At 41.3% G+C, this 25,343-nt stretch overlaps 1 protein-coding gene across 3 annotated transcripts in view; it reads right to left on the bottom strand.

Moving 5' to 3' along the window:
* Window positions 1-25,343, bottom strand: part of ARB2A (ARB2 cotranscriptional regulator A) — a 276,209-nt gene that overhangs the window by 76,532 nt on the left and 174,334 nt on the right. For all 3 annotated transcript variants that reach the window (XM_086629569.1, XM_086629568.1, XM_086629570.1), the window contains 2 exons: window positions 4,465-4,581; window positions 1,074-1,158 (listed from right to left, as the gene is read on the bottom strand). In XM_086629569.1, coding sequence (XP_086485695.1) covers window positions 1,074-1,158; window positions 4,465-4,581 — 202 coding nt within the window. The remainder of the gene's footprint in view (window positions 1-1,073; window positions 1,159-4,464; window positions 4,582-25,343) is intronic.

The following is a 25,343-nucleotide window of genomic DNA, read 5'->3' as shown; positions in this document are numbered from 1 at the left end:
CAATATCAACGCTACTGCACCACATCTGTACAGAGCTGATGATCTGCATGGTTAGATCCCAGCCCACAGTAGAAATGTGATTACAGGTCTCCAGTTGTTTTGAGCTCGCAAACAAAGTACCGCTAAATTTTCCAAGCCTTAAAAATATCCTGCAGTAAACCGAATTTCATCTGCAAGGTTAGGTCTCATTAACAACCTCACAAATCCAGACAGATATGAATCTCTAACTTGTCAAACGAACAACTGCGTCTCACAGAGCAAGGTCAAACACTGTTCCAGCTTTTAAATTAATATTGTATAGGCTGTGTCTTCCTTTGAACCTGATTTTATATTCTACAGAAATACGCTACCTATGGCTTTTAGGAAATCTGATAATCAAACATGAAAGTTCAGTAACAGCTTTATGTATTTTAGATTACTTTCCTACAGAGATTTGAGATTTTCCTGTTACACTGACAACTGCGTCTACTTTCTGGAATTATTACACATTAACAAAAGTCTCTGTGTATTATTTCATGTGCTCCTTATGATTTATGATTCATGATTCATTAATGCAAGAGTGTAGCTGAATATTTCCAAAACAACAGAAATTTCACATCAAGATTCTTGGACGTTGTAAGTAATTTGCTATGTAAACTAGACTTTTGTTGATCAGGATTCAGGAAAATGTCTTATTTCACTTGTCTGTACCTTTCATTAACGTACTTCTGTAAAACCTTCTTGCCTATATAAAGTTAGATATTTATTCAAGGATCTATGATAAATTTCCCAGTTTTCATCAGTGCTATCATTTTGCTTAAGCTCCTCCCTATAATGTCACCAATTACTTACTGCCAACAAGCAAAGAAGACTAGAAAAACAGAAGCTACAAGCAGACAAGAGAATTTAAATCCCACACAATGAGGAAAAAGAAAAATTAATAGTGGGCTGCACAAAATAGCAGCAGCCATACGCTTTCAACCACATCTTGCTGCAGCAGGGTTAAAATGCCTTCGGAACCAAACGCAACTTTAAAAAAACAAGCTACTATACTCAAACACGTATACTGGCTTGCTGCAAACAAACCAACATACCTGCAGAGACGCGGGGGCAGTCTGGCAGCATGGACTCCACCGGAGTGTCCAGGGGCTCGGAGCTGGACACCCAGTTGCAGCAGTTCTGTAAGAGCAGGCAGACAATTTTTGGGTAAGCCAAAAACTCAGAGCAAAAATAAATAAGGACTTACAAAGTAAGGACAATCACCACACTCATTTACACAGTGGTCCCAACAGGGACTGGAAGGTAAACTACACTAGCTTATTCACACTAACTGGCGATGAAATATTGTAGTTCCATTCTAAATAAGTAAAAAGAGTAAGATCATAATTCAGGAGATTTGTAATGTGCTTAAACAGCATGTCTTTAAGTGCTACTTTGAGTGCCAGTGGACTAAAGTAGGCCCTTGGACCAACCAGTGCCTAAACTACCCACTACACACTTTAAGCTTTTCCTTTCTGTAGCTTTTGAATAGGTGTTGATATAGACACTGACCCAGCTCACTCACCAACATTATGAAATCAGAATTTTTCAGGGTGTTTCAATGGAGCGCACTGTGGAAAGAATGGTCGTCAGATCACAAAATAAGATTATAACTGAATGAAAGCCACCAAGATAGCAGATTAATATTCAAATAATTGGAAGTATAGCTGAGATGAATTGGGCATGAACATTTAAAGAGGCAAATACTGGTCTTTGGGAATTCTGTTTGGGAAGCACATAACATTTACCTTTCATTCCTGAACCTCAGAGTAGGATGAATTTACCATGAATTTTTAAAATGTTTTGCTCCAAATGCTATCTATTCAGAGTAATCTATGAATTAAAGTATTAAATAATATACTTGCAATAAATATGCTGAAACTACACCAAATCAAGTGAATTGAAGATTTAATTACAAAGCAACTACATTTTTAATAGGATTGTCAGCTGAACTACGAGATCTACATGGCGTCCCCTATTACAAATCTGAGCTTTCCCCTTCTGAAAACCTGATTAACTTCATTAAGGGGAAGGGAGAAAAAAAAACACAAACCTGCACAACTTTTTGGAAGGACCCAATGAATTTTCAGACAGATTTCTAAAAAATCATCCCATCAATCATGACTGTAAAAATGGACGATTGCTATTCTGGTAAACAAGCGTGTATTGTGTATTTGTAGATGCTTGCTGCCCTAGTTGTGCACCATGGAGTCCGTCCTCACTGTGGAAAGATCCTTGACTGGTAGATCAAGTGTCTTATTGTATTTCCCTAATTCATTCTGTCTGGAAGAAGATGTCAGCTGTGTTGCAGTGAGGAGAGAATTTCAAAGGCTTCAGTCCCCACCAATAAAGGGCGAGGAATGGCTTTTGAATAGATTTGTCAAGGCAACCCTACTGTTCTGGGACCAGGGAGAGCAGGAACAACATAAAGGAAGGGTTGCTGTATGAGATTAGAAAGTGAAGTTCACAAAGCATGGCAGATTTTTGTAAGAAACAGTAGATCAATGAAACTATTGAACTCGATGGAAGGGGGGAAAAAAAAAAGAAAACAAACACACTACCCAGTAATGTAACTTTTTTAGTAAAAAGTGGTTAAAATGGAAGTATTTCACAAAGGCTTTAAGGTTTAAAGTAGTAAAGCATTATACGTTTCACAATTTGCATGTATAATTTTAATTAACAGCTGAATGTGAAATTGCAAATGTAAGATGGTAGAAATTATAAAAGAAGTAGAATTTTTATGAAGTATTACATTCATTTGAAATAAGTAAAATTAATATTAACTACTGATAGAACACTACATCAGAGAGCTGGAGATAATACAGAAGATTAGCACACAATTAACCAGCTTTTATATACAATGTGACACTTGCCTGTAAGAAATAAGTATTCTCGAAAGCAGTGTCAAGATATGTAAATGGATGATTTGTTTTATCATTCATCACAGCTCCTAATAAATTCAAAAATCATGACTTCTATAGGTACTAAAAATAGGCCACCAATGATACAGGAGAGATAGCTCCAATGAAGAATTACTTTTTTAACAATTCATTCTTTCAATGACAGCAATTAGCCCTACAGACAGGCAGCGATTAGGTGTATATTTTAATTATTATTCATTTTACCAGTAGCCTTAAACCTGATTAAAGTAAGAGATATCCAGGTGATATGCTAGTCTTAATACCACTCAGCCACACTTCACATATGTAAAATTCTTTTTCTTATAGGAGATTTTCAATGCTAATGTAAGTTATGACACTCCATCCACTTTTTAGGCCATTAATCATTTAACTTATTCTTTAAGATCTACTTTCTGCAAATGAAATTAAAGGTAATGCACTTGTCTTATTCAGACTAAATGCTTAAAGAAAAATGGAGTTGTCAGATTCCATTTCCAGGATTTAAAATTTCAGTTTTACTACATAACATATATTTTAAGGTTTTGATTTCCCATAAAGAAAATGGGGATTTTTCTGACAGAGCCTGTAGGGGTTACCATTCTTTATATTTTTAACATTTAAGTCACAGCTGTCAGGCTGCATCCCAGGTGATTCTCTATTCCCATTAGTCACGGCCTATAAAACTGTAAGGTTAAGTCAGGAAGAGGCAGTCTATACAGAAAGTTTCACTAAATCCGTGGGAAAAAGTCAAAGCTATCAAAAAGCTCAGGATGCGACGAGTTTAAATCTGCCACGTGCACCTATTGTTTTAGCGTTATGTAACAGAAACGTAGAAATCACGGACATGAGCCTGATCTGGTGAGGAAGAGACTCATAAATGGAAGTTGAGTTGGTCTCACTTTAAAAAATATGATTTTTAAAATAACAGCAACCCTATACTTAAGTATTAAAACAACAGTGAACGCATGGCATCATCCTTCACCCAAGGGTGGAACTTGGAGACGCTGGCCATGAACCAACACCAGATCGTCATGGACCAACCGGCCACTGGTAGTTGTACAGTGGCAAATACTCCAGCCTTTCATCAGAAAACTTCAGAATGCTTTAAAAATAATTACATCTCATAAAGCTGCTGAGAGAAAGGACATTTTGACAGTCAGACAAATCATCAGACTGAGTCACAAAGAGCTTAAAGGGGCTTTTCTGCCGTCGCCAGATCAAGCCAGGAGTGCTGGGTGCACTCAGGGCTTTGCTCCAAATATCAGGCAGCACGTGGGTTGCCTTGGTACATGTGCTGTATTTCTGTGCAGCAGGAAGGAACACTGGACTCGATTCTTTATTATTTTGACTGCTATCTCTGAAGTTCAGAAACGGCTTTAATCTTGGTTATTTTAGGGGCTGGTATGGGCACACAATTTCCGTGCTCCTGTAACGTGCTCTCTTTCATACCCTAAAGAAATGGAAGAGGTCAGCAGATAAAGACGTGTTTATAGAGCCATAGATAGACGAATATACCTCAACTCTTTAAAAAAAAACCCAGGCTCACCTCTCGCATCCACTCTCGAATAGTTTTCCCAACTTCTTGATGCCACACGTTGTGAACAGAGTCTGTCAACGCCACAGCAGTTACCTTATTCTTTACTTCTGCCTCTCGTTGAATCATCTGTTAAAAAATATTGGCTTTAAGTTCTTTCTTTCTATTGAATAGAGTCTGCTTAGTCACAGATAATGATCTTAAATTAAAAAAGAAAGAGCAACGCAAGTTCAATACTTGACTTCACTTGTTTTAAAGTTTATACAAATCCTAACAGCTCCAGAAACACAGACAGACCTAATATTTTTGATAAAAGAAATAATACTAACTTTTAACTGACTGAACTATTCAGTCCTATTATTTTCCATGTGGCTTGACAATTCTAGGATTAAAGGTATCATAGTGAAAAAATGGAAGATTCCCTGAGGACACCTTTTACAAGCTTCTCCAAGTTCCTATTTCTGTGCTTCAGGGAAGCTGGTACCCGTGGTTCACTGTAAGCTACTCATGACTATCATCTACTAATTTTCAGTAGATTGCTGTAGTTTTTCTGATGTACAATCTTACTTTGACTTGTATGGTTTTTTTTTTTACCTTTTTCTATCCAATTTAGCTACCTTGCACTCCCACCACAGTCTCCAAATTCTTTGTGGTCTCTCTTACACGTATGCTTACCTAGCTAACACTGGAGCCTCTCAACATTTTTAGGATATTAAAGAGCCTCTGTTCTTGCAAATGACAGGATGACTAAATAATATTAGTTCTAAAACCAATTAAGTGATTGCTGCAAATAACGCGAGCGAACTGACAAAGATGCTGTGGAATTTGGCGCTGCTCTGCAAGATAAAAGGGACTGGGAAAGAATAGTTTCATATCAAAGAGAGACAAAAAGGTTTTAATCTCCTGACACGAATGACCCTAATTTGTAACACTGGATCAAAGAAAGTATAATGAATTATACTTATAAACCCAGCATTTCGCAACTAGTGTCTTTATCACCGCGTACACCGCACTAAAGTTAATGTTTTTTTCCAGCTTCCTTTTGTATAAATGGCAACATATACAACATATCTAAAACCAGGCATTCTTTGTTCATGCTCTAGTAACTGCGTATCAACATACAGACTGCACCTCCAAAAACACTGCTCTGAGAGAGACTTCTACAATAGGAAGGTGAATTACCTTTTGCACCAGAAACTTCAAAATAAACACCTCGATCCAGATTTTTGATACAAAAATAGCATTTTTCCATACCTTAAGCAAACCACCTCCTAGTTTCTTCAAAATATCTCACTGTAAACAGTTTTGACCAGACACTCTTACTTCCAGTTCTCCATAACTGCAGTATGATATTCTGAATAATCATGTCCTTTTTTTTTTTTGGTTTACATTAAGTATATTTTAAAATCAATGTAATTGAATTAATATTCTAAGGGAAAAATATTCACCACTATTGGCCAGGTAATGCCAACATAGAGCTCCCCGTTCCAGACAAAACCAGGTGTCCACCTTACCCAGAACTCTGTCCTTGGTAACGACAGTATCACCTGACTCAGGAATTCAGCTGAGCTTAGGACACCTTGGGCGAGTGCGTATGAAGAAACTCTTAAGACTAATCTTTCTTCATGTGAAGCCTTTCCATACATATTGTTTTTTCCAGCATTTACCCTCCTGTGGGGCACTTTTAATATCTAGAATTTTTGGAGAATGGGACATAACTGGTACATGTGTGCGTTGGGGACAAAATAACACATTTAGGACAAAACGGCATCGATTGTAAGAAATAAGTGAACTTATTTGAGCTGTAACACAATACTGACATTTTCAGCCAAACATCAGATACCGATCACTAAATTTCACTGTAAATATAATGATGGCAAAACTCCCTCCATTATGAAATCGTACGTAAGAATAGTGAATCTCTCAAGTTGATCTTCAGGCCATTGCAGGATCCATCAGTGATTCTGCTAAACTGAGGATGAAACTCCTGAGCTCCAGAGGAAGGTGGAGCCTCAAAACACAGGTTTTTATTGATGTTACAATCCTTCTCCTCAAACCCGTACGATCATCTCAAGCATTAATAAATGCTTCTTCCTCTCAAAGGGCTGAGTCACTCAGACCCTGAGCCAGCCTGGTTCAGCAGAACTTGGACTCATTATTAGTAGCTCATCTGCAATATTCCTTTTTCTCTTCTCTTCTCTTCTCTTCTCTTCTCTTCTCTTCTCTTCTCTTCTCTTCTCTTCTCTTCTCTTCTCTTCTCTTCTCTTCTCTTCTCTTCTCTTCTCTTCTCTTCTCTTCTCTTCTCTTCTCTTCTCTTCTCTTCTCTTCTCTTTTCTCTTTTCTTTTCTTTTTTCTTTTTCTTTTCTTTGTAGATTCTAGGTTCTTGCCATAAGAGTGGCTCAGAAATTCTAACAGGAAAAAAGTTCTGTAAAAGAGATAGCATCTAAAACCAAGACCTGTAAGCCGCACACCCCCAGCTCGCACTAAACCCCCAGCTCGCACTAAACCCTCATGTGTGTTGAGTAAGTTTTAGAAAGATGCCTCATATGTACTAATATTCCTGCATCAGTGCTGTGCATTCCAGCACTCATTTGGCTGCACCGTTTTGCACAAAATGCTGTGATTTAAACGGGCAAAGGAGCAAAAATGTCATTGTCCTTGAGGCGCACGTACCTACCAATTACTTGTAGTTATTACATGCTGGGAGAAATGTAAAATCATCACCAGCTCGTTGTGTTCCAGCATGACTTCTTCCGTGAAGGGCTGGTCTTCAGAAGCACTGTTAACGACCAGCAAGGGGGAAAAATACGCTCTGCTTTGGAAAAGCAGTCCTTTCTCAAGCTATTGCGTCCCACATTTCTGTTTCGAAAACGAGCCACCCAGTTCATCTGAGAACACCACCTTTTTCTTCAAATCGCAACGAAATATGGACGTGCAGTTCCCTTCTCCCTTTCTAGACCTAGTTCAGCTTTGCTATTCTCAATTTCCTTACGCACATGGAAGAACTGGCAGCCATTGATTACCATCTCTTCCTGCTCTTCCCTCACTTCATACAGGCAGTCTTTGCTTCTCAGACCATATATAATATGGGGAATAATACGCAATACTTGACATGCTGCTGGTGCTTGCTGCTGAACTTTGTGGCTGCCGCTAGATTGGCACTCTCTTCAGAAATTCTTCACTCTGAGGGTGGTGAGGCACTGGAACAGATTGCCCAGAGAAGTTGTGGCTTTCCCATCCCTGGAGGTGTTGAAGGTCAGGTTGGATGAGCCTTTGAGCAACCTGGTGTAGTGGAGGGTGTCCCTACCCATGGCAGGAAGGTTGGAACTAGATGGTCTATAAGGTCCCTTCCAACACAAATCATTCTACGATTCAATAGTAAAGAGACTGAGGCTGACAATACAAAGGTTTTTTGATAGCTCAGCCACAGTGCTGGGGTGAAGACAAGGGCCTGTGGATGCAACCGTAGCCAAGAGGGATCAAAGCGATTAACTGAGCTTCAGTTACAGATTTCTCTACATACAGCCCAGAAGAAGTAAGTTTTGGTAGGCATCCATGCCCTTATGAGCCAGCTTGGAAAGAAAACAGATAAAACCAATACATCAAGTGGATAAAGGGTCAAAAGTATAACCTTCATTTAGACAAGAAGTCTAACGTTTGCACCTTTTAGTGACACAGAAATGCCACAACAGAGCATGTCAAACCCAGGACACTCAGCTTCTACCATAATAGCTCCAGTTCTCTGCTACAACAGGACATTAGCTAATAATAACCAAAGAGAACAGATCCAGGTGATGCTCAAGCAGCAGACCCTCTTATCAGGGATGAAAATTTATCCTGCAAGAAGATACAAGAAGCCTATCTGCTTTTGGCCATTGAAGCTTCAAGACTCAGTAAATGCTTCAGATGCAATGGATTGATAGCTCACAGTTAAAACATATCTATCTTTTCTAAAAATAGTTTTGAATTCACATAGAATAAAATTAAGCGAGCAGAATAAAATTGCTAAGAGTAAAATAATATATATTAACATTCAATACAAATGTAGCACCCAGCTGCCATTCAAATTTGATGCAACGACAGAGTTGTACCACATTCCAAGGGAAGGATGCTGTGGGATGCATGATTTACATTTCCCCGGACTAGTTTTATTCCATGCAGCCAGTAAAGTCTTCTAAAGTAGACATGCTAAAACTGAAGATATTTAATAGACCACAAACTATTTACGACAAATTGCTTACCCCCTGCCCCTCCCCCCAGTTATTTTTTACTAAAGCAACAATTGCAACGACCTAAGGATTTTGTCTAAAGTTTGTTTTATGCTTTATACTCATTGTACATCAGTAAATTCCACAGACAGGAAGTTTTCACAGCCTAGGAATTGCTTAATTTCCTGCTCAATGCTCATTTTCAAATCTTAAGTTATTCTTAGCTGAACAGATTTTGCAGGAAGCCATCTCTCTGTGCACTTCTTCATTGGATAGCTTATGGTTCTGCTCACTCTGTCCTTACATTCCTTCTTCTTCCTTCTTTACATGGTACGCGCTAGGCTTGAACAGGCATGTCTACAGTAAGCATTTGGCCTGAAGCAATACAATTTTGATGCAAGTCCTTCATTGTCTCCAGTTGCCTGATACTGGTTTGGGTCTCTAAGAAGTTTTGGTGTGTGCAAACTGAATTCCTTTCAGAGGAAACTGAACTGGAAGACCTTGTCCAGACGTCCTTAATGATTTTCAGAAGTGAAATGAATTTCCAGTAGACATTCTGGTTGATCAAAATGGCAACAGCTGGACTCTGAGATACTCACAAAAGCAGTGGTAGATGGGAAGAGAGAAGAAAACATGTGCCAGGAATGGTGTGTAAGAGGGCAATTTTTACTGAACACTTTTGGAAGGTCGTGCAGGTTCTTTCTTGGTAACTTCACATGCTCTCCTTGGAGCTCCGTACGTGTCTACAGTCATTCAAGATCCTCTTCAACTCTCCTGTCACTCAATCTCATAAAAACCAAGTCATCTATCTGTCTGAGTGGTAGCACTGAAGCCTTTCCTCACTTGAGAAAGACTCCTCTTCACCATAAAGCATACAATTCGGTAAGTCTGTAGTGCAAGACCTGGTCTGCGATTCCTAAGACCTTTCACTGCTTCCTGGATAGAGTGCCTGAATTTCTGAAATACTCTTCAGTTTTTTGCACATCTTAAAATGGAATTAGATCCTTGAGTCTTCATAAAACATTATTCGCTAGGGAGTAGAATTACTAAGCAACTACACTTGAACAGCACATAGCAAAAATAATAAATAATCCAAAGTTAAACTAGTTCCCGTTTTCAATTAGCAACAAGAATAAATTTCCCGAAATGAATTCACAGACATGTGACAAAATCCCTGCTTGCAGTAGACAAAGCATCTGATAGACACCAGTTTTTAAACAGCAAAAGAAAATATCTGCAGAGATACAATCATAGAACGACCACAGCCAAGTACTTTCTGATGTTTTGTTCAAAGATCTATCGGATGTTACATCTACAATTGTGATAGCTTTCTACAGCAATAAATCACACTGCAACAGTAATAATAATGCACGAACATATCAGAACAGATTGCTTTAGAGCATCTGGAGTCGAGGACTACTCACTGTTCACACTGTAAACCAATTTCTGTTGCAGAACTTCTACTGAAAATTTCCACACATACTTTACATTGGGGGTATAAGTTCTTGAAATCAATCATGAATAGAAAAATATTTAATTCTAAAATACTGAAGATTAAAAAAGCATAGGGGTCATCTCCCTCATGCAGAGCTCAGTGAAAAAAGACAACAAAAAAACCCTGTACACAAAATTCCACTGGTAGTATTTTGCAAACAAAACTCACGGCTCTCTAGTATAAAAGCCTCAGACTTCAGCTTTATTAAAACTTTAAACTTAATAATGTAATTCTCCTGCTTCTCTTGTCCCTAGTGTCTTACGACAGAGAGCTTACAGGGGAAAAACTTTCGAGGACCTGTAATAACGTGGAGAACACGAAGTTCCCAAAGACAGGCGGTTGTGCTAGTAGGTGTGGCAGGACCAAGGGTAGAGATGCTGCCTCACCTCGCTTATGAACCTCCCAGCAATTTGTCTAGAACGAATGAAGCCTAACGGGTCAACAGAAAGCGCCTCACCTAACACAAACTGATGCAGCACCGTGTGGGTAAAATCTTTGAATGGTTCCCGTACCTCAAGGGGGCCTACAGGAAAGATGGGGAGAGGCTGTTCAGGAGGGCCAGTTATGATAGGACAAGGGGTAACGGTTTTAAAATAGAGGGAGGTAGGTTCAGGTTGGATATTAGGAAAAAATTTTTTACCATGAGAGTGGTAGAACACTGGAACAGGTTGCCCAGAGAGGTGGTGGATGCTCCATCCCTGGAGACGTTCAAGGCCAGGTTGGACAAGGCCCTGAGCAACCTGATCTAGTTGGAGATATCCCTGTTCCTTGCAGGGGGGTTGGACTAGATGACCTTTGAAGGTCCCTTCCAGCCCTAACCATTCTATGATTCTATGATTCTATGATTCTACATCTCACCACAACAGCTCAAACAAAACCAAACTGGCAGAAAGAGCATCCTCCATGGTCTGGAGCACAAAACGTTGGCATTTGCAGGTAGTTTCTTCGCAGACTGAAAACGTATGTTAGACAAGAGGGTTTGGTGAAGCTCTTCCCATCACAAGCTCAACTAAAGCCAACAAAAGCCAATCCCTTTTTTAATGCATCTCAAGATGTTTCCACGGTGAAGGTCACTGAAGTTTGCCTTTGGGCTCCTGGAGAACTGCAGTGATAGTCAGGAAGGGAGGACTGGAGCAGCTGGCTTTAGCTGGGATCAGCCATTTCGTACTCCCTCCTGACAGCAGCAATCTGCTGCCCCAGAATTGGAGATCTGAGCCAAGGAAATCTCTCTACGTCTCACTGACATGAAAATATAGTTTTGAGGAGTCAACAGCTTCCACATACCTCAACCAGGAACAGAGAGCGAAGCCTGGTCAGTTGAAGTGTCAATGTTCCAATGCTGCTGACCGCAGCAGGGAGACATTGGCTTGCCTCTAATACATGAGTCCAAAACCGAATCGGTCTCAGGAACGTGGAGCTCTTGAAGGGCCAATTCATGATGCCAGGAAGCAGCCTAAATTAGCCTGTGTGGTATTTAATGTTGAAGAGAATTTGACACTTGAGTCGGGTTGTTTGAAGGTAGCTTGGGTACGTCCACTACGGTACACGAGCCCCAGGAAAATCACATTTGAAAAATCCACGTAGTTCATTAAAACTGTTATTTCATTTTATATTCACAGTTAACTTGGACTTGGGTAGTGGAAGACGTTCCGAGCGCATGATCACGCCTGAACTTCCGGCACGGCAGAAGATCCTTTGCTGCTCTGGCTTTGCCATGCATCTGTGTCAGCAGCATCCTCCTAACAGAGATGCAGGAGGTCTTCTGGCAGGAGGCTGCGTCACCTTCCCAAATGACACGAGCTCAGCCAGCAAGAGCATTCCTCTGTTCGAACAGCAAGGCAAAACCTGCACTAGACGTCTTGCTAACAGAGCTGTCTTGGCTGGCGTGGCGAAGGATTTTTTCAAGCTTTTAGCTGATGCATCTTTGCCAGTAAAACCTTATGCTGTAGGTCATAGCTTTGCTTTTTCTTGGTTTACCTGCACTTCTGAAGCACTAGATAGCTATTAGAGGGCCATGCCTAATTTGAAACAAAATGAGAGAGTAAAATAAAGTAAAATACAGTAAAATAAAGTAAAAAAAAAAAGGAAAATACGGTAAAATAAAATGAAGTAAAATAAATTCAAGTAAAATACAGTAAAATAAAGTAAAATAGTATAAAGTAAAATAAAATAATACAAAATAAATTGAAATAAAATAAAATAAAGTAAAATAAAATAATAAACTAAACAAAACTATTAGAAAACTGCCTTACCCAGAACCACCTAGACCCATGACTGAAAGTTCAAAGCACTGTAGCATCACGAAAGGTCAAGGTCTATGTGGACTAGGAAGCAGAGGTGTCTCTGCTTGAAACTGGGAGCGCTCTCAGCCCTTTGCCCCAAACTTGCTAGCCTGGGCTCAGTTTTTCACACAGCCTTTCACAGCCCTGCTCTGGTCAGAGCACGGACAAGTCACAAGCCAGCACTGTGAACGCGTTTCCTTGTCGGCATGTACGTTGGGTGCCAGACTTCCAGACTGATCTGGCAGTTAGCATCACTTCGGAGCAGCACTCGGTGCACAGCGGACCCGTAGCAGCAATGATGTTTTACCAGAGGTGCCCCATCATACTGGAGCTAGGAGTCAAACGCTGCCTGAGACCTACTGGTGAGCAAATTATTAGTAAGTTTTCAAACCCCGACAGTTTTCTTGCTGTCGACGGGAGTTGTAGGAAGCTCCAGACAAGGGAGGAGCCGGGTCTAGGGGTGCAGACAGATGACTGAGTTACAGCAACTTCTCCAGTCGCTGCCTGTCAGACTCGCCACAGTCACTCGCAGCTCGTACGGGCTCCGCAGAAGAGTGGCAGCAGAAAGAAGCTGGGTTGTTGATGCTGCTACCAACCTCGGCCATCTGGTCTACCCGTCTGAGGGATGCGACTGCTTCAGGGCAGAGACACTCATCTGCTCCCCAGTCAGGCTCCGTGCTGCTGCCGCCGCCACCACCGTTCTCAGCCTTGGGGGCTTCAACTCTAGTCAACGTCTCTGAGGTCATTACTTTGGGTGATTTCAAATCAATTAGGAACTGGGGCTGGATAGAAATAAACCTTTCTCACACCAGGAAAAAAGTTCTTCCTAAGGTACTGGCTTGAGCTGAACATTTTTTAAATTGTAAGTTGTTTTTTAATTGTTAAATTGTCTAAATCGTTAAATCGTTAATTGTTTTTAATTGTTGTTTAAATTTTTAAATTGGTAATTGGTTTTAATTGTTAAATTGTTTAAATTGTTCATTGGTTTTTAATTGTTAAATTGTTTAAATTTTAATATTTTTGAAATTGAACATTTAAAAAAAATTTTAAATTAAATATAAATTACAGAGGACCTGCTTCGCTGTATTTGAACAACCAGTATGTGTACAAAATGGATCAATAAAACTAGTCATTTACTCTCAGCCTGTCTTCTTGGGTTCCTCTTTTGCATCGTGCAGGGCGAAAACCTCTAAAACTTTGAACCAGAATACGCAGGTTCTTGGAATTTTGTTTGCTCAGATAAAGTTAAGTAATATACAGTGATCTGAAATCATTGCGATGACAAATTAGTTGAAATAAACTGCTCTTGAAAATCAGTGTGTAACGAAACCATTAATAGACAAAAGCTTGAAATGATACAAGGGGTTGGAGTTCTGTTTTCATATTTTACCATCACGAAGGTAATGGTCCATATCTAATAAAAAATGTGGCGTGAAGTAAGTTATGGAAGTAATTTTCTCATATTAGTAAATGTGTAAATCCAGAACTCAGTCTACAAGTGAACAACCATATTAGTGAAATGAATGTGAAACAATCAAGTAAATAACTATTTTCACATGTTAAGTATCAAATACAACAGGGTAAAATGGCATTAATTCTTCGTTGCTTCTGTCTGAATGGTACACGGAAAACTTTTATTACAGCTTTATGCAAATCTCAAGCTGGTGCATTTTCCAATGAAATAGTCAATTTCTTTATATTTTATTTTATACCTAGAGAAACAGAGAGAATTGTACTGGTTTAACGTCAAGAAGGGGAAATCCTCGCAGATTTCTGGATGTTGGCTGAACAAGCGCCAAGCGTTTATTTAAGATGTTGCCCCATTTTATCATATGCATACACAAACATGTCAGCCCATGTATTAATTTTCATTAAGAGGCCAGACTTAAAAAGAAAAAGAAAAGAAAAGGAGAAAAGCTGAATGTTAGGCTTAGCACTACATAGATGGACATGGAGCCAAATGCCCTTGTTATTTAAACACAGACAGCTGGACTTCCACTTCGGCTGGAGGATAAGGCAACACTCGCTCTTCCCATCCTTTGAAGCCTCAGCTTTGATTCTTGCAACCTCTGAGCAACTTCAGGAAGGAGAAGTCCCTCCACAGGTGAGGAAGCGGGTACATAAACTGAAACTTCTGGGGACCAAAAAATTCATGGAGATAACTCTCTTTGCAGTTAGGGAATAGCAAATGGTGATTTATTATCACAGGCAACTGAAAGAGGAACAGTATCTTCCCTCTTTCCCACTAAAATGCCACTGCCGCGTGCATCCTCCTTTGCCAAAAAAATACATGCACATGTGACAGAAAACCAAATCGAGTAGACCACAACATGACCGACATCTTCAGTCTGAAAAAAACAATAAAACAGAAGGGAACACATTGGGTAATTTTTTATCAGGCCTCTTTATCGGACGTTGGACATGCCACCAGATATCACACAAGGCTTTCCACCTAGTCATGATACCAGGAAGTAGCAGCAAGGATAAGAAGGTCCCACGGAGGAGATCTTTTATACGCAGAAGGGCTTTTTGAAGCAGCCTGAAGGATGTATAGCTAATCTAATATCAGACAAAGATCTTCCAATTCAGAGTACAGAACAGACTCCCATAAACACTGCATGTTCATAATTAAATGTCCAGCCCATGCTCTGTGCCAGCAGCCAGGTGCCACTGTACTGGCAAAGGATGCCCAGACCCTCCAGCCTCTGGAGACCTTGGACATAGACCTGCTCTGCAGCAGGTCTGAAGAACCATGGCATTGCCACAACACACAAATTCCAGCTCAGCATCCCTGGGCATGGAAATGGGGTGGAGAACCGGGATGCTGTTGCACTGCCATGAAGTCTTGCTTTATTCATTCTCCTGGCCCGCTCAGTGATCTGGGACCAACTGGGTCATCAGCTTGCTCCCATCATTTATTGCTGAGTAATGCTCCAGGGGACCCATTGTTCTGCATCCCCCTCAGCACAGGCCTGCTAGTCCAATACCACAAATCATCCTCGAGCACTTACAACATTAGTCAGAGAAGTGACGCCACGTCGTGATGAGTCAACAGAAGAAAAAAGAGTGTGATTTCTTAGCATAATGAACGCTGTTGTGCCACCGTATCAGGACAATGGATGCTGCACATAAGCACCGAAAAATTCCATGTAGGAAAGTACTCATTTATCACATGCTGTCCTTCTTTGGTGAAATAGCCTAAACTCTCGTGCTCACAAGCCTCAAAGAGACAATCTGGCACATTAAGAGCGGTGCATGTTTATTTTCATGGTCATCAGGAAATGAAGAAATGGTCCTGAAAATTTTAGACTGGATTCTGCCTTTGGTGGTTGCACCCAAGTTGTCAGACCAAGACTTTTCCATAGCTATCAGCCAAGCCTCGCTGGCTGGCTCCTGAAACCAGGCTACACCAGCGGGCAAGCTGGCATGGCATGGAGACCACTGGGCAACCCTCCTCTCTCACCGCAGAAGAGGGGCAGGGCTGCCATGGCAAATACATCCGGGCCACTGGGTAGGACACAAAGAAAGAGGAGTCTTGTCCTGTGATCGTGGGATCTTCAGGGAGCTCGTCAGGATGGCCCAGGACTGTGGAGATCAGCCACCCCTGCACTGAAGCATGAGCGACATCTGCTAAACTTCCCATACGCACTCTCCAAAGTTTCTGGCGTACTTTGGAAAAAGGCACCTGCTGTGGATTTAACTACTCGTCCATCTTTTTAAGCTAAGAGCTCATCATTTTCAACTTAAGAAGTCTCACTTCAAAAAATAAAATAATTCACAGATATCGTGGAAGGCAAAAGACACTGTGTGAAATCTGCAAATTCTGGCCCTCATCAATAAAAATTCAAAATGTTAAAAACATGGGATAAGGTAGAAAGTCAGTCCCTCTTTCCCACAGCATTTCATGCCTGCTTTGTGTTATATATCTACCAAATGATAAGCTCCTTGAAAGAGAACCATTTTCCTTTTGTTTGGTCCTGAACACACAGTTGGAAGTTCAAGCATCTAGCACACAGAGAAGCATTCCTGTATGCTCTTTGCCTAATTTTAAAATAAGTTAAATAGAATATACATAATAGCCATTTAGTTAGATCAAAGGCAGCTGGAGCCACCCTTGGTGTTTATTTCCAAACCATTACACATCACTAGCAAGATATTCCCCACGACCCTCTGATCTCGTAAGGTTCATAAGCGATGCTAAAACCAAAAGCAACTGCGAGCTTTACTTCTGCTCCTTTTCCTCCAAAGTCCTCTTCAGTGATGAAACACACCGGGATAGGTTTACCGTGTCTTTATTTCACCACCAGCACCACCACCGCTTCTGCAGGGCTGAGCGGGGTCCTGGTGAGCAACCGCCTCCCACGAGGAATCTGGCTGTATCCCACCACCAGCTGAAAGTCACCGCAAAACTGGACCACGACACCAAATACCATTCATGGCTCCCATCTCCAGCAGCCTGACTTCTAAACTAATGGTTAAAAAACCTGAAGAACTTGCATGAACTTCTGAAATGAATGGCTTTGGCTTACAAAAACCTGCACTCCTGGACCTAACGGCCCCCTGAAGCCAGCAGTCCCTTCCACCCTTGCCCCTTGTATGGATAACCTCAGATCCCCTCCGCTAACGGGGCCGGGGGTGCAGGTGGAAGCAAAACCACACGAGCAGCCCACGAAACACCCTGGTGTTACACCACGTCCTGGTGCTAGGACATGGAGACACATGGAGCTTGGATAACCGGAGCTTCCTGGTGGGACACAGCGACTGCTCTGAGTCCCGTGGATCTCTGAGACATCTGGTACCGGAGCATTATTAGATGCAGAAGGTGTATTTTGGATCATAAATACAACATTTGGGATTTTTTCCCCATGTTTGCTGTAGTTTCCGGAGAGGACCACATTGCATGGCAAGTCAGTTCACTTGGCCATTGAAGGCCAAGTGTGAAAACAGTGGCAAGAAATCCGACCCAAGCCATCCCCGCTGAACACGGAAAATGAGCATGTGTTGAGGTATGGAGGTTTTATTGGCATATTTTTTCAGCTTCCAATTCAAGGCCGAAGCCATAAGCGCGTTAGGCAGATCACCCTGAACATTGGGAGCTGGACAGGAGCTCTCTGGAGAGCAAGGACCTGTGCCAGCCCCGCGCCACATGTATCCCGCTTCCCAGAACACCACCAACCTCTGCTCCCATGTGCACATGTTGCATTTTCCCAGGTTGCGAAGACTGCAGCAAACTTCCAATAAAAATTTATGAAAGTAAAGAGTGAGCTGTGATCCATTTGATCCAACCAGGCTTCATTTAGAACTGACGAAATCCTAGTTTCGTACAAAAATATCTACTGCAACGTATATGCGGCATGCTTGCTCTCTCAAAAGAAATACAGTTTTTCTTCGGTTAGTTTTTGGGGAAAAGTCATAGTTTTATAACAGGTTGTGTGAACCCCTATGGACATGAACATACCTCAAAGCGATTTCCATAGGAATGTACAGCACACATACAGCAGACTGCCATCGTTTCAGGTTCATATATTAATAAACCAGAAATGACATTCCCTTTATAGCAAGTGTCCTCCAGCATTCCTCTACCTTAAGGAAAACAGCGCTTCAAAATGCTGACAAGAGCAAAGTCTATAAACTATCATTTAAATATCTGATCGTAAGCACCAGAAAGAGACGGCGTTAGAAAATGTACACTCAAAAGGGCTCTTTGCAGGTACTGGGGAATTTTCTCTGTTTTCCCCTGTTTTAAGCATTTAATTTTATAAAGCTCTTCCAACAATTATCCGAGGATGCTGTGGGGGTATAAGTCACGTATAGCACGAGAGCCTACCAAAGTTGTAGTCTCGCAGCTTCCACAGCATTACTGCAGCACTAAAACCATCGATAAAAATGTTTTCACACTCTAGATGTCAAAATCAATTTCACTAATAAGTATGACATTTCTTCTAAGATGAACAAAATTAGTAATTTTCTTTGTACTTCTCTTTTTTTTTTTTCCAATTATGATTTTATCTGTTCTAGCCTAATATGGAAGTAAATTGGAGTGACACCATGTGACTCAAATTAAGAGATATTAGTCCAGTTCTTAAGTAAGCCGGTAATAATTTTTTTACAAAAATTGTTAAAAGGATAACTGGAATTACTGGAAAGGGATAGTGGCAGTGCTGGGAAGCAAATTCTGCTGTCGAAGCCCAGAGCAGCTGTGACAGTGCAGATTCGGCTTATTAAGACTATTTTCTGGAAAATAAACCACCAAACCCTTCAGCGCGTAAGCAGGTCGTTTATTCCTACTTAAAGGGTCTGAGTTGAGGCTCCCAGCGCAACGGCCAGGAGTGATTTTCACCGGGCATTGGATACAGATCACTAATGCACTGCACAAAGGCTCCTGAAAAGCCATCAGCTGGGAACAGCTTTTGGTCACTACTAAACAGGGGGCAGGTTTGAACCAATGACCTAGAAGTGAAAGACTTTGTAATCTGATTACCAATCCCTTGAGCCATCCCATCCCTCCCCTTTTCTTTTCTTACTGATAAGAGAAAAAGAGTCTTATTACCTAAGCAACTTTTGTAGCCTGTTAGCAATGCAAAAGCTTTCATTTAGTGCTTAAAAAGGAAAGTCTCATGGGCACGCTTATTAGCCCGTCTCAAGCACAGGCTCTGTATTATTTCTCCCTATTAATTTCAAAATAAATGTATTGGTGTAAAAGTGTGGCACAATGCTTTTTCTGATAATGATTTATAGGAAAGTTCTTGCTGATTAAAGTAGGTGCTGATGAGAGGTTTTTGCATAGCTGTGGAGTCAACAGATCCCTGGCTGGCAAACGGAGAGACAACATGCTCCTTCTGACAGCAAATACTCCACAGAATACAAACGCGTCACCGAGGTATGGTGCATACCGCAGGTGATAAGCATTTAAATCTCTTCTTTTCCATGCATAAATCATACTTTTGAACAACCACAGAGACACGTCTTCTCATTCAGAAGCAGGACGGCTTGGTGGGTGCCACAGTCTCATCAAATACTATTTTAATGCACAAACAGGATCTCCCAAGTATGCCAAGACCCGTTTAAGTAGCCTCCTAAGAGATGATGGAGCTATTGTTTCAACTTTTCCGCCTCAGTCCTCTTCTCAAGACCCTCAGGAAGAAACCTGGGAGACCTTTTCTGCCCGTTTCCTACCTCTTTTTTCCATACATTGTGGCCTGCCCATTAACGCCGCTTCCTTTGGCTGGAGGTAATAAACGATTAGCTACAGCATAGCGGTGTGGCGTTTGAGTCATTCTTTGCTGTACTATGCTCAGTCAATGTCTCAAAAATTAATGCAAGTGTATCAGCATCTGAAATTAACTTTTTATAGCCATAAGCAACATCCCGCTAGGAGAGGGAAAATCCTATTATAGCAGTTCTGGCATCTCACTGCTTGTAGACCGTTAGTACGCACAAAATAAGATTTCAAATTATCAAATGGCGAACGCAAAAAGAGCTGTTCCGTATTGATTAAACACCCTTTTTTTTCTCATTTTTGCTTATGAACCGATGAAGCAAAACTAGGCAATGCTCGCTCTTGTTAAATGACAGATCTATCACTAAAGATTAGGTGGGAGATCGGACTGTCCACGACGACTACGTGATTATACAGAAATAATTAGAAAATCTATGTATTTATAACAAACACGCTATACTGTCCTCTGGAGATGTGTAGTGACTTGCAGGAGGATTTTTCAGAAATTTACATACTCACTGCACTGTTTAAAAATACTTTGCTAAGAACCAGAATGGCTCAGAATCACTTTGGCATTTGCAAGCCATTATGCCGGACTAAAATAAAACACTTTCAGTTCACTCTGCACAAAATATAACCTATTGTTGTACTGGCTTGCCTTTTAATGACCACGAGCTCTGGCTAGGGCAGTATTTTAGAAGTTTATTAAAAAGTTACTTCCTATGTAAGAAAATAATTATGTTTGAAACAGCTGAAAATTAGAACTTATACGTGGAAAATCCTTTAGCTACACCGAACACTCACCACCTCAACTAACAGGTCATTTCCAGGGATCAGGCAAACCAGCTGTTAACTACAGACGTTTATGAATACTTGGTGTGAGAAAACTTACACGCTCACTGAAAGTCAGCAACAGTTAACCAGAAAGAAATATTTTGGCTAAACACCAGAGAGGCAGAACAGAAAACCAGACCAGATTTGATATCAAAATAGATCACATACATATCCCCAATCGCAGCTTAAGCAATGAATTGTACTTTAAACCACAGGATTTCATCTCTTGAACCTGAGTGCTGGAATTTCATAGCAAAAAGGACGCCCGAGCTGGCCAGCACGCAGCACTCGTTACAGCACTTTGCTGATGGCAGAAGACATGGATGAGCTGATGGCAACACTTGGTGTCTTCACGTTGAGCTCGGATGCTATTATTTTGATAAAATGTCTAATATCGGATGTTTGTGAAAGGACGTCTGCTTTTATTAATCTGATTAACCTAACTATTCAACCTCTTTCGTAAAGCCCACCCATAATAACACTATTAAAAGAGCCCATGAATGGAAGAAACATTTGAACTTGGAACAGCAACTCGGGTGACTTAGTGCTCTGTAATTAAGAAACATTTTTCCAAGGGTAAGGTAAATGGTACACATTTTACAGCTACTGAAGGTGCACTCTTTAAACTCCCTATTCTTGTCCTCTGCTTATCTTTCTCTTGACCTTTGCCGAAATAAATCACCCTAACTCCTCGGAACTCTCCCCGACGTGTCTCTAACGCTGTGCATCACACTTGCTGGCTGGAAGCACAGCTGGCAAGGGATCCAAACCCCAGCGCCGGGCAAACTCAGCCTTCTGGCTTTGCCAAGGATGACATTTTGAGACTTTTTTTCCTTTTTTCTTTTTTTTTAGAAAAAAATTTGTTACCGTATGGGATGTTTGCTTCTCGTATGTGAGCACCGATGCCTTCGCTCGTTATGCTAACACAAGGTGAAAAAACAGAAACAATGATGGATTTAAACGGCCTCAAATTTCTCAGTAAGAATTCAAGTGTTAATTAAAGTAAGATCACAGAATTCAGCCGAGTTCTGCTCGCTGTCCCAGAACGAAGCTCCAACCGAGGACAAGCAGTGCCCTCTAGTGTCACCGGCTGCCGAGAGACCCCCCCCCCTCCCCATTCAACCCCCCCAGCCCCCCCACCAGCCCTGCGGGGACCGACGGCGGGCGATGAGCATCCCCACGCGGGATGCGCGTCAACGCGTCACGCAACCGCACGGACTCAATGCGTGCCCGTCTGAGCCCGCGCGCGCACATGGGCGCTGGCGGTTATTATTCTACACGTCCCTGCGCGCGCCCGGGCGCGGGCACGGAGCCTGACAGGGCCAAGATGTCTTTAATGTCGGAGGCAGCTCGGGAAAGCGTTCCGGCGCGGCGCAGCAGGCCATGCGTGAAAGCGGGTGACAGAGAGCCCTGCGGAACGACGCGCCGTGAAGATGTCTAATAGGAGCTGCTGAATACACAATACGGGCAGCGTGGGCTGAATGGCTGAATTGAAGCGGCCGGAACACAGTCAGAAGGTTTCGAATCAAATCAGAAATTATAACTAAACCTGTAACGAGTGTTTTGACATCTTCCCCCCCACCCCCCATTTTTTTTTTTTTTTTTTTTTTTTTGTTAATTGGAGGTTAACACTATTTAGACTTCATTATGGTTCAGCATCAACAATTTTGTAATATAACTTCTTCGCCTCTTAGCAAATTACCTCAAACTTTACTCTTCGGATATAAAAAACAGTCCCTTAGCATTCTCAAAAATTTCTTTCCGACAGGAAAAAAATCTACGAAACTTCAGTATGCATTTTATTTGAGTCGAAATCGCAACAGAGTCACGCTAGGTTTGTTTAATTTTTCATTTTACTGCATAAACATTTGACAAAGACAGAAAGCTATCTGTTTGTCTTGTGACTGATGGTATACGTCACATGTTCATTAGCATTCACGTCTTCCGTGAAGTACAGGCAATAAAATAAGGAAACAAAGACAAAAGGTATAAAAGAACGATACAAGATGGCACCAGTTACAGGTGCACGGAAAAAGCCTCGAACATTATAAAAAGACATATATGAGATGTCAAATAAGCCATTCTTATAATAGTGAAAAAAAAAAATTAAACAAAAAATTGGAAGCCTGACAGCGCTGCCCAATTTCATTTGCATAAAAAGTGCAAGTGACTATTTATAAATATATTCAGATCACAAGATGTTTGTATTCTGTTTTTCCATGTAAAGCATTAATAGACATTTATTCCCATCCTTGCATTTTAAAAAGCAATGTACATAATTAGGCTTTTACAAAAAGATTACAATGTGGATTATAAATTGATTCCTGTTTAAACCAAAAGTGGCAAATATGCCTTCGTTTAAGAGACAAATGGCTGGAAATGCAGTGTTCAGAACAACAGTAGATACGTATTTAGACACCTTACAATAACTATTAGGGTAGAATTGCCGATGAAACTTTAATTGTGTAAGATTAATTAAAATCTCTGAAAGAATATACAAATTTAGGTTTGATTTGAAAACGTAGCTGTAAAAATGGATCTGGAAGTTTTTATCATTAGATTTTAGCAGTAATTCAGCCTTCTGAAAAAGTTAGCAACGGCAACTGAAATAATTCAAGTGCATTTTACAGCGGACGCTGTGCCTATGGCTATCATCAATACATATTTTTTCAGGAGACTTACGGTCCTGCTGCTGGGGGAACCCATCCCAAACCCCCGTACGAAACAGTTTGGGAGGCAGGAGGCAAATGCGCAGCTACATCTTAGGGATGTTAAGAAAAGTTTTTATTATTTTCCCCTTTCCCCCACAGAGATGCTGGTGGCTATTTTTAAGGAAGAGAAGAAAAGACGAGGTTGCTCGCTGCAGCACTGCTCGATCCCTTGTGCCTGAGGATGTCAACCTACTGCGGAAAAACGTGACACGGGGTTACACTTTAGGCTGGCCGACAAAAAAAGTTAAATTTTGCAGAGGGAAGCAGTGGTTATTTACCCCGACCTCAGGCCGCGCGCTGTGCGATCCCGGACGGGGAGCGCAGGCACAAGGCACAGCCCCGCGCGGGCATGTGCGTGGCGTGAATGACACCGGCGAAAGAAAAGAGGAACCTGAAGACTGACGTCCCCCTCGTTATCTCTGCCATGCAAGAAGGGTTAAAATCAAAATGGAGTCTTTTTTTTTTGGGACCTGGGCACTTCTTCTGGCCGGGGCGCGACGGCGCAGAGGGAAAGGGAGCAAAGGGATGCGCGCGGGGAGCGTTTTGTGTGGAGAGGCTGGGAAGTTTCACTTTGGGATACAGCTGGGTGGAAGAGGAGTGATTGAAGGGGAGTGTGTCAATGTGCGAGAGGTCAGGGGAAAGCGGGGAAGGGCTGAAACACACCTCCCACATTACTGGCATCAAAAGGCCTTTGATGCTATAGAGATTACTCCGCTAAAACTTATTAAGAATTTTATAGCAATAACATGCACTACGCGTAATCGTGCCCGGAGATGTACAAGGGCAGGGGGACGCATGGAGCAGCACGCTGCGGCATATGCCTGTGTGCCTTCAGCTTACCGAACACAACCGGATGCTTTGTCCTGTGGGATGCGCCTCCTGAACTACCTTGATTTAGAAATTATTTGTTTGAACTGTGAAAAGTTACTTTAACGTGTATGAAAGAGAAGCAGAAGGCAGAAAGATTTTTTTTTTCCCTTTCACAATAAGGTATCTTGAGGAATGTGCATTATGTAATTTTAATTTTGTGCAGTTACAAACTATAGACTTGCTATCCCTTTCCAAAGATTCATGCAAATCTACCAAATATAGTGACATTCAAAATTCAATTTTTTTTTCCTACAGCACTTGCTTCACAATTAAAGTAATAAACTTCACTTAGATTGTACTTAGCAGAATGCAGCAAAATATAAAAATGTATCGAGTACATACAAAAGAAGAGCAATCCAAAGCAATGCAAATAATAATGTACATAACTATTTTCCATGCCATGCAATAAAAATCAGTTTTGTCCAGCCAAATAAGGATTTAGCCTCTACTTAAATACGACAATTGCTTTTTTTTTTCCTCTGGAGAAAGAAAGGCGGTGGGAAGCAACATCAGACTCTGCAGGGCAGGACGATTCTAATTGTTTTGTCTTTACTATGCACTACTCTCACAAACACCACCACCCATTACCCTTTCAGCAATAAAATAGGGTTCAAACGGTGACCCCACTAAATCTGGTGCTGAGCAGCCTGTATTGCACCCCGAGCAGCCTCTCTTCAAAATATGAATGCGACAGAAAATCAGCATTTTGAAGTGAGACAGGGAGACTCTATCAATTCCCTCCTCAGGCTGCGGCACCATATCACAAGTGTCGAGGGGTTCTTGACTGAGCCTGTGTCTTTTAAACACACCATTTTATCTCAAAAAAAAAAAAAGCATAAATAAGCTTTAATGTTGAATCATAGCTATCCTTAAAAAAACTGTACTAGACTGTCCTACATGAGGTGGAAGTTTGCCAGTTAGATCATCAAAAGGTTTTGAGCGAAGGGCAGATGCCACACATGTATGATGCGCGGAGAGTGAAAATGTTTAGGTGGGGCTGAGGCAGCGGAAAACGTTTTTTAATTGCTGCACGGTGTCTGCCACTTTGGCGGTACCTGGACTTTGAAAAGATCTCCCCAGCAAAACAACACAGAACCACCTCTCATCTCCAGTAACCTGCTTGTAAAATGAAAACGTCTCAGTGAGGCGGGAGAGAGATGACACTTCCAACAGCCTCTGTAATTTTTCCGGTCTCTAAATACTATGGTTTTACAAACTAAAAATTAAAAACCCACAGACTTAGGAATTTCATTCTTTATACGCTTATTTTGA

The sequence above is a fragment of the Tauraco erythrolophus genome, chromosome Z (assembly GCF_009769465.1).
Source record: "Tauraco erythrolophus isolate bTauEry1 chromosome Z, bTauEry1.pri, whole genome shotgun sequence".
NCBI classification, from domain to species: domain Eukaryota; kingdom Metazoa; phylum Chordata; class Aves; order Musophagiformes; family Musophagidae; genus Tauraco; species Tauraco erythrolophus.
Note: the sequence above shows the minus strand (reverse complement) of the source record. Positions and strands in the feature narration are given on the sequence as shown.